The sequence below is a fragment of the Clinocottus analis genome, unplaced genomic scaffold (assembly GCF_023055335.1).
Source record: "Clinocottus analis isolate CAN_PGR_092001 unplaced genomic scaffold, fCliAna1.0.p SCAF_13, whole genome shotgun sequence".
In the NCBI taxonomy this organism is placed as follows: Eukaryota; Metazoa; Chordata; class Actinopteri; order Perciformes; family Cottidae; genus Clinocottus; species Clinocottus analis.
This window is the reverse complement of record NW_027175854.1, coordinates 17,936,411-17,956,993: the sequence shown is the minus strand read 5'-3', so window position 1 is coordinate 17,956,993 and position 20,583 is coordinate 17,936,411. Positions and strand designations below refer to the sequence as shown.

Here is a 20,583-nt window from a genome sequence, read left to right as displayed (position 1 = left end):
TGTCTCGGCAGAGAAACATGCACTCCGCGAGACTGCCAGGCTCTTTGTGTGTCTTCGAGACACACCTGTGACAATATCTCTCCCCCGTCGCGACCCGTTGGAGAGGTGAATATTGCGAAACTCCGTCGAGCCGTCGCGATACACTGACGAGGTGTTCGGCTCCGGCGTACGCCATGACGGCTGCCTGCCGACGGGATGCTGTTCCTGTGACTTTGACGTGGAGCTTTTTTTTTTCCACAAAGCTATTACTTGAGGAGAAAACGGCATGATGGATAAGAGGCGTTTGAAAGAGGGGGAGTAATACCTTTGACTTCAGAGCCTCAAAGGGCCTCTGACAAGCAGAAGTCACTTTTTGGACGTGCTCTTGATTCACAGCAGACGGTGTCAACGTGTCGGCGTGTCGGTTTCCTGAAAAGCCGAGAGATATTGCCTTCGCAACACGGCTAACCGCCTTCGCCTCGCAATGAAATTTGATTTCCGCGTCCGAGGAAGACTCAAAAGTGACATTTATTGGCAGGATGAAACTCCACCGCGGTCTCGGCTCACCTCCGCCCGCCCGGTGAGCGCCGAGGATCATCTGGGTAAAGATACGGATCAAAGGTCAGGTGTATAGGCTGTGGCTCGGCGCTCGGTTAGCGGTTAGCGGGCTGCTTGCGCGCTCCCCTGCCTCCGAGTCGCCTCCCCCACCTGGATTCAGCCGAGCCGCTGCCCTCCAGGCTGCTGCTCTGCTCCGATAAGCCCGACGCTGTTTACTTCTCTCGCTGCCGCTTAAGGCGCCGCAGGAGCCGCTCGCCACCGAGCTGTCACTCAAAGCCTATCTTCTGACAGCCGCAGAGTCCAGGGGAGAAATTGCATCCTTTCTTCCCATTCAGAACTCGGCCATCTACATAAGACGAGGCTCTCCAGCCCCTTCCACAAAGAGCGGGAATCGATCGGCTCCGGCTCGGTTTCAGGTGTTTCGCCAAAGAGCTCTCGTTCGTCCTCTGAGCCTCGACGAGGTCGTCCTGTGTGTGAGCGGGTCGTCCAAGGACGGGAAACTAAAATAAAACGCGTGGTCGTGATGTGACGGACGCGAGTTTGAGTCCATGAGCGGCATCTTTTTCTTTTACAGTACTCTGGAGTGTCAGCAATATTCTCTTCCTTTTAAATATTTTGGTTCGCGGTTGCTTTTGAAGTGGCGCTACGCGTTCCTACCAACTGGGTCGACCAACTTTATTTCGTTTGAATACTTCACTAAGCCTCTTGAAGCCAGATAGTCCACTTCTTCTCTGTTCGACATCCGGAGCATAAATACAGCAGCAAACTGCTATTTGCACTCTTAATATAGCAGAGGAGCGTCTCCCTGAGCAGGATTAATACTCTCAAAGGCGTCCGGATGCTTTTTAATGCACGATAACAGCCTTTTTCACGTAAAAAGCAACCATGTCACCATTTCGCATCACTTCCAATGGCTTTTTGTTCTTGTGTACATTTTGGTGAACTGACCCTTTAAGTAAAAACATGAACCTCAGTGTAATGTTCTGTGTTTTTCATGTTTTTAGACCCCGCCTTCATCCCCCAGCCACAGCCTGAAAGACTCTCAAACACTAATGAGGCATTGTCAAAATGTTTCTTGTCACTGTGGGACAAATCATTTAAAAAATAACCCAAAACAAATGTCACGCCGGATGCTTTTGTGTGACAAAGCGAAAGCGGCGTGCTGTGTGCTGCGCTCGTACGAGTCGAGCCCTTTAACTAACAGCCCCGGTCTATTATCTCCACTTTAACCACCATCCTGGAGAGATTTGTCTTTGTTCTCATAACCACAATCAGAGATGCTAAACAACCATCTTTAATCTGTGCTCGCGGGCAATCTGGCTAATTACCGGCGTCTCAGCAGCAGGTAACCTTGGTTTCCTCTGAGCTCGCGGCTGATTAGCACAGAAGTGCAGCTTCGGTGCGGCGCCGTTGTATTTTTAGACGGACCGATCGTGAACTCTTCATTATTTTGTTTGGTAACGTCGTCGTGACAAAAAGATTCACGCAGACCTGAAACCCAAAAACACACACACACACACACGCACACACACACGCACACACACATGCACATACGTCGCCCCTCACCTTTACACCTCTTTCCTTGAACAGCAGCCGTTCATGCAGGTGTTTGTCTCAGGGACGTAAACTACTCGCTCCAGTGCAAACGGTCTTTTCTGAATTTGAAGATCTTTTTCAGTTCTCAGTACTTTGAACTTGAAAACTACTCAAATACCTTTTGGTAACTGTGTGCAAAATACCCGCAGCCATTTTAAGTCCCAGCATGCCCCATTCAGACAATCTTTTGGCATAAAATACATAATGCTTTTCCATTTCTGAACCGAACGACACAGGTTTTAGACTGAAACTCCTTCCTAACAGGACAAGACTTTATTTTATTGTGATTGTTGTTGCAGGTTCTGATTCTTTAGGTCCTAATCTTTCCAAAAAGGTGTCTTATTGACGCTCCAGGAGGCTTTTTGAGGAATCTGGCTCACATCATGCTGGATGTTCATAGTTATGATCAAAATATCTTTTTAAAAGTGATTATTTTTTGCAGATTTTTTGTTTTTTTGAACAAATACATACAATAAACACAAGTATTGGTCAAATCTAAATGAACATTGGGAAAAAGATTGTCTCTGGAATGGTATTGAGACACAAACGTGGTTCCACACGGAGTCGATAACCACGTCGCCGTGAGGAGTGTGACCTATAAAAATCACACTTCTCCCTCTGTTGGTGTTGATATATTTGTGTGCACGCTTCATACATCGGTGATGCATCTGTGTCCCCGCTGCGGTCGCATTGACGATGTTGAAAAACATCCACGCTGCGACAACAGCAGCGGCGGCGGCGGCGGCGCGTCCTGTGCATGTGAGGCGTCCAGCCGGGCCGGCTGCATGACGGATGGTGGTCCCATTGATTGCTCTCAGTCTTCGGGGCTTCCAGCCAAGATTGGGCCCCCGGCCAAGAGCAGCTTGGCCCGGCTAATCTGTCACCGGGCCGGCCGGAGCCGGCTTCATAAGCTCCATCGACCCACAAAGCTTACACGCTGTGTGCTAAAGCCTGTCCTCCCCGGCCCCACTGTCCATTAGTCTTGCTGCTTTAATCTTCCTCTATCTGTGTGTCTGTGTGTCAGCTAGTCAGGGATTGATTCATTATGCGTGTCCGAGGATTTGAGTTTACTTTGTTCGCAGGCCAGGGTCGCACCGCGCCATCCCAACGCTCGTCCAAGCAGTGATTCATTAGCTGTGATGTTTGTCGTCTTCATTTTCAGAAGAAAAATGAGTTTTTTTTAATTCAGAGACGTATAAATCTGCGTTTCTCGTGAGTGTCCGTGCCGTCGTGACGTCCGGCGGTTTAATTTCTGCCTTCGCCGGTCCTGTTGTGTGTGCAGCGCCGTGTCCGAGGACGGGCCGGAGATCTTTCTGAGCCCCGCGGTCACGTACGGCCCGCCGGGCCTGGACCTGTCCTGTCCCGTCGCCATGACCGTGGCCCACTGCGCCGAGGTCGCCGCCGATAACTGGACCATCCGGCTGAAGAGACAAATGCAGGACAACAAGTGGGAGGTGAGCCATTTTCTTTCTTTCTCTTTTTAAACTTCCACTACCGTGGTTATCGGGTCCGAGTTCTCCGCTGGAGCGTCGGTGCAGAATGTTAACAAGACACAACTTTCACCGGCGGCCAGAATATCAAAACGATCTGATAAAGCTGCTACCACTTACTTTGATGAAAGTGTTCATCCCGTAGTGTAGTCATGCAGGCACGGAGCCGATTTCAGGGTTGCCAGCTCAGATTCGTCATTCTGGATAAAAATTCAGCCTTTCAAGCTCTACCTCATGCTGACATACATCCAAAAGGAATGTCAGACCAAATGCAAATGGCGGCTATTAGTCATTGAAACATTCATTTCTTTTCCCCCGGTCTAATGACAACAGTATTTCAAAGCATTTCTCCGTCGTGAATCTGTGAATTCTGCATTGCAGCTGTTTATCAAATGAAACGCAACAGCCACAAACAACTCGACAACGTGTGTGTGTCTGTTTGTCTTTTGTTATTTACGATCTGGTAAAGTAAAGGCACGAGGCTGCATCCATCACAATAACATACTTACGTAGACTGCAACTGATTTGGATTCCTGTGAATTGCAGAGAACAACACGGACCAAACACATTTACCTTCTTTGATTTGAAAACAAACGGCGTCCTAATCCAATAGAATACACGGCAACAAATATTTCTCTCTCGCAACAGCGAGGGAGGAAATCAGTCGTGTCGAGAGACGGATTACAGAGACGTGCAGTACAACGGGGGAACAGGAGTATGTGATTCATCCTTAGAGGAATGAAACCGTGAGAAAATGTATTAAAATATTCCCCTTATATATGTATTTAAACTGCTCAAAGGTTTCCGGACCCAGTCCAGTCTGACGCTTCACCCTGAGGTCGAAAACAGATTAAAAAAACTGGCAAGTGAGCTTTTGTGAAATATTAAAGCTCGAAATAGAGTTTGTATTTGCTCTATTTGTTATTGCAGCGGTGATTTATTTCCTCACATCACGCTCTTTCAGTGAAATAACACCTCCAGCTCCGCGGCCTCGTTCAGACGTCTGACTCCAAACGTCCTCCATCCGTTTCCTCGCGCCGCCTCGGCGGAGGACGCGTACCTCAGATGCTTTTTTAATGTTTGACTAACCTCATCAAAAAGCGTCGCGGACCTCATCGAGGCGGCGCGACCCCCGGCGCCGCCGGGTTTGCGTGACCTCGCCGGCGGCCCCCGCGGCGCTCGCTCCCCTCAGCCGGCGTCCTTTTCGCTCCGCGTGACATTTACACAGACGTAATTTGCCGGCAGACGTGTCGCACAAAGGGGAGATATCAAAAGAGCCGTCGCCGATGGCGGCTATATGCCATCGGAGAGAATAGGAGAGAGAGAGAGAGGGACGGACGCTTCGGAGACAGAAGGGGAGATGTTCTCCAAGAAAATGTTACGGCGTGACCCGTCTCTGTCACTGTGAAATAATGAGCCCTTTATCTCAGGAAGGGTGCTTACTCAAAACCTAATCTCTGGAATTAGTAATATAACGGAAGATGGAGGTCTCTCTCCCCCTCCGTCTCTCTCTCTCTCTCTCTCTCGTCTGCCTCTCTGTGCCATTCCCATTAAAGTTTGCACTTTTGTACCGCTGGAGTTTGACTCCATCATTTCTCCCCAGCTGCCTGGCGGGGGGATGAGCTATGTGGTGGAGATCCTTCATGTCTGCCGCGGCGCTAATGGGGCAGCTTTAGGAAGCTGTGGGCCACTAAATTACCCCGCGTTGCTTAACAGGGCTCAGCCGGGCCGTATGCAGAGGAGACCTGTGGGTCGCGGCAACGCTTCAGAGGTGATTTAGGGAGGAGGATGGAGCGCGAGACGAGGAGCAATCGGCCGTCGGATGCAACCGCACCCCGCTAATCCGTTTTGTCAGCGTTACTGTATCCCCATCTGTTGGGTTGATGTGTCATTATTCATTTGGCCCGCGTTCAGCTCTGCACACTTCCTGACTCTGAGTCTGTGTGCGGAGGGAAGGCTTCCAGTTTACACTCTGTGAAGTGTCTTCATAAACATCCCGACACAACACGGCGGAGAACTGCTGCTCTCGAGGCCCGTTACGCAACACGGTTGTCGGTTTTTTTTCATCCTCTTTTGTGTATTTCTCCCCGTGCTAATAACTCATTAGATAGCAGATATAATTATAGATCGACCGTCTTTGCAGTGATTAGCGGCAGAAACGTCGTCGCCGGCGAGTACGCGGACGCTTGGAGCTACGAGCGCGATCAATTTCATACCCCGATGCATTCTGGGGCGTGTCGTGTTTGAGAATCGCAGCGCTGGATCTCTCATGGTGGCAGCAACCTGTCAATCACAGTCGGCCCGCCCTCTAACGCACACTCTGCTTTATGGTCCATTTGACTCTAAATGACCATAATTTACTAAATGACCGTATTGGAGAAGACATTAAACTACAGATTGAGACCATAAACGCATGTTTACAATGTTTACTTGGTGAATAAATCCAGAGAGAAGTGGAGTCATGTTGGAATACACCGACTGGTCAGTGAGACTGTGTGGTCACGCAAAGCGTATGAACACATGTGTTCATTGTGTTGTGTGTGGCATCAGCGTGAGACTGTGTGGGTCCATGACATCGCTCACATGCCGCCGGCTGAATATCTGCCGTTCAGCTTTCAGTCTGCTGCTGAAGTTAAAGCCTTTTCTTCCACCTCTGCAAACAAATTCCTGGCAGTAATTGAAATGTTAATCATCATGAATCAGTGTTCTCGCTCCCTGCTGTGTCCAGCTGAGAGATGGGTCCTCAACGAAGAAAGCCTTCTGGGAGGCAACCTTCCATTATTGCACTTTTCTCATGATTAACCCTCAAATGAACTACTAATGGGCTGAAATGTGTGTTTAATGCAGCCGTTCTCAAACTGTGGGGCGCGACCCTCTAGTGGGGTGCGGAGGTATTGCATGTCACCATCCTTATGAGGGAGCGTTGTGCTGCTGTGAAGCTCTGGGGCTTCCGTGCCTTGCTCAAGGACACTACAACCTTGCTTGCTCATCTTTTTGGCCAAATATGAGTTATTTTTCTGCACATCTATAACTTTATTTGCATTGTTTCAACAAAGCGATTGCACATGTTATTTTTGTCAGATGGAGCGATCTGGTTCGCTTGAAAATCGATTTACATTTTCTAAGTGACAGAAGAAGTGTGAGCTGGTTCAATGCATCCAAACTAAATCCGCTCTCTCCCGCCGCTCCCTCCCAAAGGAAGTGATGTCCGTGGACGAGGACAGCGGGTCCTGCTACTGCCTGCTGGAGACCCAGCGGTGCCACGTGCTGCTGGAGCACCCGGGCCGCTACGCCCTGGTGGGCGAGCCGCTGAACCAGGCCGCGGCCAAGCGGCTCAGGCTGGCCGTGTTCGGCAGCCCGGACGCCGGCAACTCCCTGGGCTTCACCCTGCGGGTGTACTGCGTGGACGACACGCCGCACGCCTTCCAGGTACGAGGGAGGACGAAGAGGGAAAACCAGGGATGAGGAGACAACGTGGTGCGAGAGTTTTATTAGAGTTGAACATTTCTCATGAGGATCCATCATGTTAAACAAAGACAGCTTATATGCTTTTAGCTCAATAACAGATGTGACACATTTTTCTCAATGGGAGTTTTACAGCATCAGACTTCCTGTGGTGTGTTTTTTTTAACCTTATTTCAGACGAGGAAAAAACTTCCCAAACAAAACAAACCTGTCAGATTAAGCAACTAATTGAAGGTTTAAGGCAAAAAGTCAGAAACAGACTTCCAGAGGAAGATTATTCTGAAGGAGATTACAGACATGAGTCTCAGGTAAAAAAGGGGCGTGTCCATTTACAATTTTGGGCGTCATCAGAATCATGAAGATTAAAGCTAAAACTGATGTAATATGGTCAAACGTTAAAATATTTCAGTCTGTAATCTGACGAAGGCATGAATCAGGATCGATGCACGAGCCATGGACACAAAAAAAGATTTAACTTTACCGATGTTTTCATAGAAAGTATTGTATCCTGTAACGACAGGAGAAAAACACACAAATCACTGGAAGGAAGGAAGGAAGGAAAGAAAGAAAGAGAGGGAGCTGGGAGGGAGGGAGGGAGGGAGGGAGGGAGGGAAGAAGGGAGGGATGGAGGAAGAAAGGAAGAATGAAAGAAAGAAAGGAAGGAAGGAAGGACGGAAGAAAGAAAGAAAGAAACAAACAAACAAACGAAGAAACAAACAAACAATGTGAGGGAGGGAAGGAAAGAAGGAAGAAAGAAAGAAAGAAAGGAAGAAAGGAAGGAAGAAAGAAAAAGAAAGAAAGAAAGAAAGAGAGGGAGCTGGAAGGGAGGGAGGAAGGGAGGGAGAAAGGAAGGAAGAAAGAAAGAAAGAAAGGAAGGAAGGAAGGAAGAAAGAAAGGAAGGAAGGAAGGAGGGAAGAAAGAAAGAGAGGGAGCTGGGAGGGAGAGAAGGAAGGAAAGAAGGGAGGGAGGGAGGGAAGGAGAGAAGGAAGGAAGGAAGAAAGGATCCTACTTTGGTTGCCCTTGTGCAGCGGCTCACTGGTGCTTTAAGATAAATGCTAACGTCACAATGCTATCATTGCTTTCTCTGTTGACATGTTGTAGCCTGAGGCGTGCTAATGCTAAACGGCATGCTAACGTTTGTCTTTTAGCAGCAACAGCACAGCTGAGCCCTGTTGAATGTACGTTCACAATCCTGTTAGTCGCTCTTGAGTCGCGTGGATCCACAAACTGAACACACCTCTCCTGTAACATAATGTAAATATTTGATTTAAGACATTTAAATTGCTCCGGTTTGCTCGCTCTGCCTCGCAGGATCGCTGTCTGGTTTTGTTCGCGCTCTGTGAGGATCTGAGCGCTCGGTAACATCACCACCGGGAGACGCTCGATGACGAGCAGACAAAGAGGGACTTTTAATTACAAAGACAACAGATGCTCCGAGGTTGCTTCTCTGGCCTTTCTTTGCGAAATTTAATTTGCTCTCTGTTAATTAAATGTGTTTCCACATTAGCTTCCACGCTACGAGTATTTAAAATGAGACGCTTTCTCAAATGCGGCGGCGAAAGTTTCCACAAACCAAACTGCATCTTTCTGTTCAAGCATTTAGACACCTCAACTTAATTTGTCTCCTATCTTAATTAAACCCACACACACAGCTTTAAGTACTTCTAAAGTAGTTTCTTAAGTAGTTTCTGGTAGTTGGAGTCACGAGCCTCACTTTTAGTTCTGGCTTCATTCAAGATGTTTAATTGTATTTAGAGCGAAGAGGAATTAAAGGAAGCGGCCGAGAGGGAAGTCCAGCTCCGCTCCACCACTCACACGTCGTTGTGTGTTCACTTATTTGTCTTTTTGTTGTTGTTGGCTTTTGTTTGTGCTTCATAGGATAATTAATTCCCCTTGTGAGCCTGAAACAGGAATGAATACCTCCATTCATACCGGACTCGCTCGCCCGCCCACGGCCGCTGCAGAAACACAAGAATATGTCTCTCATAACGAGTCAAAATATCTCATTACACTAAATATAAGACACAATCACCGAACAAGCAACACGTCAGTGAAATATAGGACTTGTTTTGCATCTTTTATTTTTCAAGTGAACAAAAGTTAGCAGGCTTTTTATGACACGCACTTGAAATATAGGTTAACAGGAGTTTTCCCAAATGATTTCAAGACTTGTTTTTTATTTGAAAGCCAAACATTACATCTGATTTTCATAGAAGTCATAGCAAGCAGCTTTTCTCTTGTTCTATTGTCAGATTTCTTTCTTTCAGGCAAAAGCAACTCGTATTCATTGTTTATGTACTAGTGTTTCCTCTGGCCTTCACGGACAAAACGTCACTCAAACGGAATAAAATGAACACAAAGAGAGAAAATACAAACACAAAGACGTACAAAACAATTACAAAGATACACAAAACAGCTGCAAAGAACACAAAGAGACTCACAACGACGGTTAAAAGGAGCAAAACGACCACAAGGAGATTTAAAAAGACGACAAAATCACCGCTAAGTGTCACAAAACCACAGAGATGCGTGAAGACGACCGACACCGGCTGAAAGCTCTGAAGTCTCGCGGTCGCTCTCGGGGGCCCGAGAAGACCCCGAAACGTGAACACAAACACGCACAAGTACACAACACACGCACACAGATGATATTGTTCTCCACGGAGCCGGAGAAATAAACAATATCACGAGGCGGGAACACAACAACAAAGATGAATCATGATGGAAAAAAAGCCTTTTGTCTGGATGTTTGCCTCCGTCTCGTCTCTGTGAATAAACAACATGTCCGCCACGCTCCGGCTGCTCTCCTTATCACAGTTTCAGGCTCCGGCAGGTGCCGCTTGTCACTCACGCGGCGTGTCGGTTTCTTCTGTCGCGGCGGCGCGTTGTGAGCAGATGCGGCTCCAGGGGGCGCCGTCCAGCTGGACCTGCAGGGGGCGCCGTCCAGCTGGACCTGCAGGGGGCGCCGTCCAGCTGGACCTGCAGGGGGCGCCGTCCAGCTGGACCTCCAGGGGGCGCCGTCCAGCTGGACCTCCAGGGGGCGCCGTCCAGCTGGACCTCCAGGGGGCGCCGTCCAGCTGGACCTCCAGGGGGCGCCGTCCAGCTGGACCTCCGGAAGCTTGTTCCAGCTTCACAATTAGATTTTTATTTTTAATTTTCGTTTCCCATCTTGGACGGAAGAGTCGGATTTACTCTCGTGAAATGTTGTGTTTTAGCTTTTTCCTGTCGACAGCTCATCTGTGTAGAAAATGTCACAGAAATATCTCAATAACTGGAAGATAACAACACCCAAAGTGTGGCTAAGACGCTCAATTATGAATTAAATGTTAATGCGATCACTTCAGATTGATAGTGGAGGGATGCGTTCCTTTGAGAGGAGAATAAAGAAACATTTGCTGTATTTCTGGTCTTGATTTGATTATTTTTTTTACATCAATATCACAGCTTTTGTCCAAATACGTTAAGATAAAACTAAGAAGAAGTGTTGTCTTCAGGCCAGTAGTTTGTTTGTGTCTTTGGGTGAGATGAAACGCTCACGTTTCTGAAACAGATTTCAGGTAAATGAAGTTTGCGTTTGCTAAATTCAGATTGCAACTATAAACTACAAACTCGTCTTTTCTGAACGTATAATTTAGGTTGTAAAAGTCAAAGGTCACGTTCAGTTTACTGTCACAATGTGTGATGTTAGACATTCCTACTGGAAACCAGTTAAATGCACATGTTAAAACTTCCCTTTAACCTCTTTCAATGTCACTTGTTTGCACCGCACAGATCATCTTTATTATTCATACTTTGCACTGCAGCTGCTGCACAACAATTTGTCTTTTTAAACCATTTAACTCTGCAGTATTGCTCTGTTTGTCTGTAAGTATCTGAAGAGGTGTGTACTGCACCTGGTGCACCGACTCTATCAGCCAGAGAAGATATCTACCTTTTGTTTTTTACTCTAACCCCCCCCCTCGTCCTGCAGGAGGTGGTGGTGGGCGAGCGCAGCAGAGGCGGGCGGCTGCTGGAGGAGCCCAAGATGATGCTGTTCAGGGGGAACACCTTCAGCCTGCAGGTGTCCATCCAGGACGTCCCGCAGCTACTCTGGAGCATCAAACCTTTCACCACCTGCCAGGTAGGCACTTCCTGGAGTCCCGCCACGACCTTGAAACGTGCACGCAGGAAGGGTTTCTGTTCTTTATGTTTTATTTCATTAGAAGACTGAACAGAAGCTTGAGAGAATTTGATGTTGTATTGTTTACATCCTGATTGTCACACTTAAAAGTAACACAAGTATTCAGTTGTGAAGATTACCCCGCTGATCTAAATGTGTAAAAGCGTCATAAACGTTTATTTATTTTCTGCAATAATCCAAAATGCAAAAGAACGATCTTCCGGGTGTTGAGCTTTCAAAAAAAAAGACAATCCGTCGTCCCAAATGTGAGTTTAACTGAACGTGCACTGCTCGTGTAAAGTCTTCGTCGGCGTCCCAGAGAGGAAGCGCTGCCTCTTCATCTCCTCAGCTTCCTCCATCACATCGCTCTCCGATAACAAGTTCCCCCTTTTTTTTCTTGCTCGGCCGCATCAAAGCAAACGGACAGCGGCGAGGGCACAGCAGGAGGTCGCTAAAGCTAGCCGTCTCCCTTCTTAACACACACACACACACATGCAAAATTAATTATGACTGCCAGGCATACACACACACACACATCTCCTAGTTATCTTCCTAGGGGTCTGCATGCTGCATGCTCTGCCCTGTGATGTTCATCCCACCAGTGACATCCTATTAGCAGGATTAGCCCACCGCGGCGCGTCCAGAATACCAACAAGGTGGTCTTAAAGAGGAGAGGGTCCTACAGGGAAGATGGCCGACGGCTTTCATTCAGACAGCACTCTTGTCTAAAAGAGGCTTTCACAAGCAGCCTGATGGATCTGAAGAGAGGATGATTCATCCATAAAACACAGTTTTTGACCCGTTCTCACTGCGCCACTGTCTGGGTCACACAGCCGTTAGTGATTTTTTTTTTTTTTTCCCGATTCCTTTTACTCCAAAGCTCTGATATTTTTTAGTTGTTCAGGGAAAGCAGTGGAAAGTAAATCAAGGCATCGCAGTTCTAATTCCATAATCACATTACGGGTCCTGATCCAACAGATTGCTGTTGACAAGAATATTCGAGACATATTATACCAATTTGGGAAAGAAAACCCACAGAAAGTGGAAACTCTGGCTCAGGGAGTCTGGAGTTGAAGCTCGAGGGCTGAACGCTTATTTAGGAAATCTTTAGAGGATTATTTTACGTCATTACATCGACTATTTATGCTAATGCGTGCTCAGGTCTAATGTTTATTTACCTCATGATTGCATGACATCGCTGTTGGTTGTAATGCAAAGTTACTTTTACGACTCACAATTGTTTTCATTGTTAAATAATCCGCCCATTACTTTCTGGATTAATCATCTAAGTTAAAATCTCAATATCATTGCGAAAAGTAAATCAGTGTGTCCCAAAAGCCAAAGATGACACTCTTAAATATAGTTTTGTTTTGTCCACAACTCAAAAATAATATTTAAAAAGCCACAATCTTTACTCCAACCAATAAACCAATTATCAAAATCTTATACTTGACAATTAATTTATTGATCGTTGCGGCGTTAACGTGATTATTTCCCTCGGGCAGCAGTCTGTGTGTGAACACGTATGATTTATTACATTTCTTTGCCCTAATGACTCTTTACGTTTCCTCCCGTGTCGGCGTTCCACCTGACGGGTAAACTGCTCGATAAGTAACATCATTGATCGGCTAAAGAGGCCGCTCATTTGGGGTTTAATTAATCATGTTAACGGCAAAGTGGGCTACAGAAGGGTCACTCAAATAAGCGGCGTGTTTGGTGTTGAGCGAGGGTTTGATCGTCCCCTCGGCCTCCTCCTCGGCCTGCAGGAGTTCTGCTTCTCTCAGGTGTGGGCCAGCGGCCGGCGTCCTCTGCAGTGTGCCTTCTCCCTGGAGCGATACGGCCACGCCTCGTCCCAGCTGTCCTGCAAGATCGGCGTGCGGCAGGTGAAAGGCGAGGAGCAGATCCTCCAGGTGTACACGTCGGTGGTGGAGGTGAGTGTGTGTGCGCTTTGCAGGGGATGAAAACACACACACAGCAGGACGGCGTGTCCTCGGCGCGCGGCGGGTCGGTCAAGCGGCTTGTTAATAGCTTCTTTTATTACGCTGGATGACTCTTGATTTGATTTAAGGGCTTGCTTAATGAGCCTCTCAGGGATCTTTTCATGTACAGATTGCAAAGTGTCTCTCGCTCCGTCCTCGTCCTTGTGTTCATACTGAGAGTCTCAGCCGCGGTGTCACAATCACAATCACCCTGACGCCGCTCTTCTCTTCTTTCCCCTCGCTGCCAGAATGAAAAGGGAGTGGTTCCCTTCTTCACGCAGTCGGACTGCACCATCACCTCCCAGACGGGGTCCAGGGCCTTTAAAATCCCCCCGTCCATCCGTCAGCGGATCAGCGCCACCTTCGACACCGCCAACGCCAAGGGGAAGGACTGGCAGCTCCTGGCTCAGAAGCTCCACATCGACAGGTATCGGAGGAGCAAGTCGTCGTTCTTTATTGTCTGCGGTTGTCATTCGAGTCGACGAGCAGCTCCGATACACATCAGCTGGCCGGGTTTTTTGTCCAGGTGTTGCTGCGGAGTGATGAAACGCTGCATTCACTGGTCTCCCCCTCTGCGCGTAAACGGCGTTCCCACTTTTGAATACTATTTTTAATCTGGAATTTAGGCACCGTGTCAGCTCTAATCTTCCATCACCAACCAGCCTTCAGTAACACGCCACGCTGCTGATTTCATTATAGATCTGGAAACACATGCACGGCGAGATAGAAAGAGATGAAGAGCGAGACAGAGGGAGGGCGAGGGGGAGCGAGAGGGCCGACTTTAGCTCACTGGGAACAACCGGAGATAAGACGCCGTGCTTTGCTTAAACAAGAAGGAAGGTCTGTGACCGCCGACGGGCCGGCCTCTGGCGGGGAACGATGCACTCGCGTCGGCGCTTTTTTTTTTTTTTTTCCGTTAGCGGCGTCTCTGCGTGCGCTCGGCTTCTCCAGAGGCAGCGCCAGGCGGGTTGTTTGCGTCGGCTGTGGAGGGATTTTTGGAGTTGTTTGAAATGGGGATGATCTCTATTTGTGCTTCAGAAGAGAAGTCAATAATCAGCAGGAAGATTAGATCTGTGCAGTCGGCTCCATCAAAAGGAAGAAGAAGAAGAAGAAAGTACTGAACGCGAGGATTCTCACTCGCCTGCCGGTGGGAGAAACATGAGACGGGAAAAGTTAACTGAGGGACTGTGACAGGAGCTCTGTGATGAAGGAAATTCACTTAAACAAACATATGTGACTGATTTCAGAGTGTTTTACTCAGTCGAGCGCTGAGATGTCTCCACTGGAGCTGATTTCTGTCATTATTGTCTCTGGATGAGGGAACGTTGGAGGGAATGAAGAGGAAAGGAGGGCAGAAGGCCACAAAGGGAATCCCATCGCAATGAAACAGCGCCCTCTGTTGGATGGGCGTCACAACAGCACGGCCACGGGGATCAATGCGATGGAAAAGTTGCTTTTTTGTGTGTAAATAAGGTGTTCGTGCGACAAACTGTACATGGATTTCACTGTAAAACCAGTTACTTTATCTGGACTGACATTACTGACATTTTTAATATTCAGAAATAACTATTTCAAAAAGCGAAAGCGTCTTCTATGATGGGAAAACTGCAGGATTACAGCATCAGATCGGCAAAGTGCACACAAGAGACATTGTCAAACTAAAAAACAAACAAGTAATATAAATAAACGAATAAAAGAATCCACAGTAGCAAAATTATACTTACAGACAGGATCAAAGGTATTCATATTGAAGCGATTAAAGTGACCAAAGTGTTTGAAAACAATCTGCGGTACGACCTGAGGGAGTCTGGAACGAGTGAAAAGGTCTAATGAAATGCTGCATCATGGGAAATGTAGGATCCAGGAGGGTTTTGGAGTTTGACCCCCACTGGAGGGTGAAAGTCGACCTCTGCTGTTTTAATTAAGCTCATCGGCCTCTTATGAGTCACCCGAGAGGATGGAGGTGCGATACTAAATCCCCGGAGTAGCCCTTTAAAAAAATGTCTTATCATAATTAATGCACGGCAATCGCGTCAATGCTGAGCCGCCATGAACTGTCACTTCATTTGTTCTCAGTAAGCAGCACCTGGTGATCTGCTCTAACACAGTATTCTGTTTTTGTCCCCGGCCTGAAGGAACCTGTGCTACTTTGCGTGCCAAGAGAGCCCATCGGCGGTGATTCTGAGCCTGTGGGAAGCCCAGCACCAGGACTCGGGGGACCTGGACTCTCTGGCCAGCGCCCTGGAGGAAATCAGCAAGGTCCAGACCCCCAGGACCGCCGCTCCGGGCTGCAGAGAGGAACCAGAGTTCACTAAACTTGGGTAGGGAGGGTCTGCGGCAGAGAAAAAAGAAATAATGATGAACCTTTACTGCATGGACACTGAGGATCAGGTGTAGGAGGAGGAGGAGGAGGAGGAGGAAGACGACAGCAGGGTAACTCAGTGTTGATACTAAAGGAACACCTCTTCTAAACCAAATAGCACATGCAGACAGGCGGGAATCAAGAGACAAAGGAAATGAGTGGAGACGTCTTTGTGTTACCGAGAAACATTTAAAGAGAAATAAAAGAGCCGTGATCGAGAAAATGTCCGCTCCTGACAAGTTTGAGGAAGACTTCCTGCACGGGACGGAGTGTGTTTTCAGACAGACTGCCAGTCAGGACGCTGTGACCTTCCCAGCATCCGACGCGCCGGCTCTCGCCCCCCCAGACGGTCCTCTGAGCTGTCAGAAATGTTTCGTGTAATGTCATTTTGTTGTCATTCCTTTTCCAGATCTCCTAAACGCTTCGTTTTGCTTTTTTCCTGCAGCGTGACTCTGATGTTAGCGGCGTGAGTTTAGAGCAGAAAACAGACTGCGAAGGAGTGTTTTGGCTGTTCGGATGCCGACACCGATTAGCATTTAAGATGTCCACATGTGAAGGATTAAAAAAAAAAAAAACTTTTTAAAAAAAAAAGGTGTGCGGCTGTGTGAGAGGCGAGCGTATTTAAACGGTGCTGACTCGATCCCATGGGTAGCAGTCACTTTAAGACACGCCCACGTGGAGACTGTCAGCGCGGCGGCTGCAGAAGAGGATGAGCGATCCCAATGTAAATGCCACGCAGCCGGAGGTGACTGTCTCCAACCATCAGCTCCTGCTGCACCTCGCGTGTGAGACGTTGCACCAGAAGAGGCGGGAACGTTCAATAATCTGCAAATTGTCGGCGCTGGTTAAGTGATGTGTGCTTCTCAAGACCCTCTGGGGCTTTTTTTTTTTTTTCCTCCAGATTTTTTGAATTTGATGTGTGGCTAAATTTGAAGCTGCCTTTTTTTTGGGCCTCTCCTCCCGGCTAGATTTGCTCCACCTGCCCCCTCCCCCCTCCCTCCCCCACCCTTCCCTCTCTCTAAATCATGATAAAGTGACTTTGTGTTGAACTCTGTGTTGGCTCATCTCTTTTCATCTTCTTCATCTGCACGGTGGAGAAATCAGCGACAGTAAATCTTCAAAAAACTGCGTTCAGCAGCAAAGAGATGAAACATTTCAATACGAAATCCAATTTTTAGGACGACGTAAAAGAGCCACGTCAGCGCTCTTTAAGTTAAAGATCCTGCCGTCGTTCCTGCTCAGAAATATTTAAAGTCACAGTTCAGCATTTTTGGGGAATAAGCTCTTGGCTTTCTTGCATAGTTAGATGAAAGGACCGATGCCATTCTGATAACAATTCTTATTTTCGGCACAAAAGCGAACAAGTTAATTCCCCAAAACCTCAAACAATTCCTTTTGATTAACTAAGACTCCCGGTTTTACATTAATTCCCAGTTGATTTCTGTGTTAATGGGTCGCAGAGATGTGTGTCATTGGATCGTCTAAGATCCTGCAAATCAGGTTTCAATGAGCCACAAATGTCAAATAGTATGAAGGTAGATTTGTGTATTTTTTACCCGAACAAATGTCTTGTTAGTAAAAAAAAATCTCTTTCTCAATAAAAAAAAAAAAATGCTCTAAAAACTAAAATTTGCTCTAAAATAAAAACTTTTTAAAAAAAAAATTCACACAAAAAAACGGTCTCAAAAAAAAAAAAACGTCTCAAAACTGAAATTTGCTCTAAAAAAAAAAAAACCTCTCAAAAAAAACTGCGCTCTCAATCCAAAAAAATTAGTTTAGAGCGTTTTTTTTTTTTTTTTTAATTTTGAGAGAGCAATTTTTCGAATTGAGAGCAAAGATTTGGAGACAATTTACTTACAAACAAGAAATTTGCTCAGGTAGAAAAAAGACACAAATCTACCTTCATAAAATAATGAAACCGGTGCATCAGCAGCAGGTGTGTGTGGATGAAAGAGCCCACATGTCCAGACCAGCCTCCCTAAAGAGGAACTCATCCTGCGTGTCGGCTGGAAAGGTCACGGCGAAAAAAGGCTGTGAATACATTTACTGAAAGACTCACACCGGATCCGAAGCATGTCAAACAGAAGTGTATTATGAAGTCGTTGATGGAGTTGATTTTGTGTGTTTTAGTATCCAATCAAACGCAAAAGTGAGTGAAATTAATTTGTGGAAAGGTTTTGTCTCCGAATCTAAAAGCGTCGGCAACATCCACCGTTAGTAAACGTCACAAACATACCATAAACCAACATGATATATAACAGAAATAGTCCCGTTAGCTACATGCACGAGCTCGCGCAGGCTAATCGGCGGCCATGACATAACTATGCAAGCGAGCGAGTGGCTAATTGAGCCGAGCTAACGGATGAATTTGTGTTTTTTAACCCATTGCAATCACACAGATCATTAAATCTGCATCTAGTTCAAACACGACAATCTTACAACGATGAGACAGAAGTGATGTAGGAACAAGCGTTGAGTTAACTGTGAAGCAGATGACTGTTTTTATTATCGATAACATTCGATTTGGTCTTTAAATTGCCAGAAGATATTTGAATATCTTCTTTGTTTCCTCTGACAGTCCAAACCCTTAAAAAAAGAAAATATTTACACTTTAGAAGCTGAAACCAGCCCATAAAACATCTCATTAAGTCCATCAGCGTTATCAACAGTCACAATGTTCAGCAGCTGTACGCTAGCAGCTAGCATAGCTGCTCTTTACTGAAGCATAACATGACTCTAACCGCTGAAGTTATTCCCACTGCTTCGTCCTCGAGGGGAGTTTCAGAAACAGAATAATCGTCTTTCCAGAGATTTCAAGCACGGACTAAAGTCACATAAACCAACTGTAATGCCGGCGAGCCTCCGGATTCGTGAGAAATTCCACATTTTGAACGGATTCGTCAGAGTCACATGAAACCGGCGCGCTGCGGGCCGAGTGGGTCCAAGCGCCGCCGCCGTGATCGAGACACCATCTTGTTTCATCATTACTCGAGTCCTCGATCACGCCAGCGTGTACACGTGTCGCTCCCACACTTGACATTTAGTTTTCTACAGCGAGCGTGTTTTTTATTCTCGTCTCTTCCTCCTTCTGATCAGCGGCTGCTTTTTTTTTTCCAGTCACACATGGATTTTTTCTGCTAACTTCTTCCAAAACGCGCTGACAACTGTGGATGAACGTCTCCCACAGAGCCGCCTGGTAGAGCAATCTTCTATTCAAAGTCTGTTAGAGTGCACTTCCCCCCCCACAGCGTCGGCTAATGGCGCCAGACGACGGTTTCTTGGGAAAATATTATCAACGACGCTGCTCTCCAAAGAGAAAAGAATCAAATCCTGAGCTATTACCCACAACACACCTCACCGACGTGTCGCTGCTGAGAGAGCTGAGTCCGGCCGGTCTTTCTGCTGAAGCACATTTGTGGCAAACAGATTTTAAATTAGATGAAAACATGTCTTTTATTGCCTTTACAGATGTATCTGGGCTTGAGATGGGACCAGTCAGGTGTCAGGAAAATGAAGAAGACACTCAGCTGTGTTGAGAGACATTCAAGAGCAGGTAGTGGAGGGATAATAAATCACCAAGAGACAAGAGGGGACGTATGAATATGTCTAAAGATATATATATATATATATCTATAGGGAGCAGTTGGACAGGTGCTCGTGCACGGTTCCTGCGTTTTATGCACTCTTCAGGAAAATATGTAAAAACTTCCCCCGACAACTCAAACGCAAACGACGCCCGTCGACGGAGAGAGCTTGAAAAATGCATCTCGACACACAGTTGATGGTCTGCTGAGCAAAACATCTGAGGAGACTTTGATGGAGGCGCCAGCCAGCGGGGCGTTCGCGGGCCTTGGAGCAGCGGCCGTCACTCCGGTCGAGCGCCGTCTGGAGTGTTGATCCGCGTCACGCCGTCGCGCTCCCTAAATTGCCAGAGATTTCCAGTCAGGGCGGGTTATGCGGATCCGTAACGAACGGCGTCGACGTCGTGATTCATGCCACCTCGTGAAGATTTTAATGGACGCCGCCGGAGTGATGATGACTTTGGACTTTGCGGGAACATTTTTTTGGCAGAAGTGCATTTTTGACTTTTTTTTTTCTTGGCAGACGGCTGCTTAAAGCTCACGACAAAAACTTTGTGTTGTTGTTGTCAATGTATGTGCACACACACACACACACACACACACACACACACACACACACACACACACCATGAGTTTTCTTTCATTTATTGAGTGCCACTTGTTTTTTTTGGTGTTTTTTTCATCATCTTTGCTGCCTCAGGCCCCGCTTCTCTCGTCTTTCACATACATGCAGACATATAAATGATGATACTTTCTAGTGTCGTGTGTTCTGAACAACAAAAACAAGTGTTTTTATACACACCATATTTAAAAGACTAGTGTTATAACTTATATGCAAGCCGTATTGTTCCTGGCGCACACGGCAGAGCTGTTTCCTTACATCGCTGAAGCGTTTAAAGCTGCTCTCTCGCGTGAAGAAAAGTTGTGTGTCACTTTTAAGAAACGCTGTATTGTGTGTCTCTGGAAGAATCCAGCCGACAGTACAGAGCTACTATTCCATAGCCGTGTGTAACGTGTTCTCCTCGCCGCCTCCTGGCGCTCGGAGGGAAACTTCAACGCTAACTTGAGTAAACGTGTTTCAATTCATCGAACGTGTTGCAAGATTATTGCAAACTTTATTCCTCTGTTGTTTTTATTTCTCTGCTTTTCTCTTCACGGGGACGAAATCTACTGCCGTTTTGACCTTTTGGAAACCGTGAGCGAAAAACCCGCGGCCATTTTAAGTCCCAGCATGCCCCATTCACACAATCTTTTGGCATAAAATACGTAATATTTTTCCATTTTTGAACCGAACAACACAGTTTTTTGACTGAACTCCTTCCTAACAGGACAATACTTTGTTTTATTCTGATTTTTGTTGCATATTCTGATTATTTAGGTCCTAATCTTTCCATAAAAGTGTCTTATTGACTCT

At 46.7% G+C, this 20,583-nt stretch overlaps 1 protein-coding gene across 1 annotated transcript in view; it reads left to right on the top strand.

Moving 5' to 3' along the window:
- The window catches only part of LOC137783565 (netrin receptor UNC5D-like), a 150,031-nt gene extending 133,389 nt beyond the window's left edge, over nucleotides 1-16,642 (top strand). Inside the window, exons 13-18 of the mRNA XM_068573624.1 lie at nucleotides 3,416-3,587; nucleotides 6,822-7,052; nucleotides 11,059-11,208; nucleotides 13,014-13,178; nucleotides 13,475-13,653; nucleotides 15,362-16,642. Coding sequence (XP_068429725.1) covers nucleotides 3,416-3,587; nucleotides 6,822-7,052; nucleotides 11,059-11,208; nucleotides 13,014-13,178; nucleotides 13,475-13,653; nucleotides 15,362-15,551 — 1,087 coding nt within the window. The 3' untranslated portion in view covers nucleotides 15,552-16,642. The remainder of the gene's footprint in view (nucleotides 1-3,415; nucleotides 3,588-6,821; nucleotides 7,053-11,058; nucleotides 11,209-13,013; nucleotides 13,179-13,474; nucleotides 13,654-15,361) is intronic.
- The last annotated feature ends 3,941 nt before the right edge of the window (nucleotides 16,643-20,583 follow it).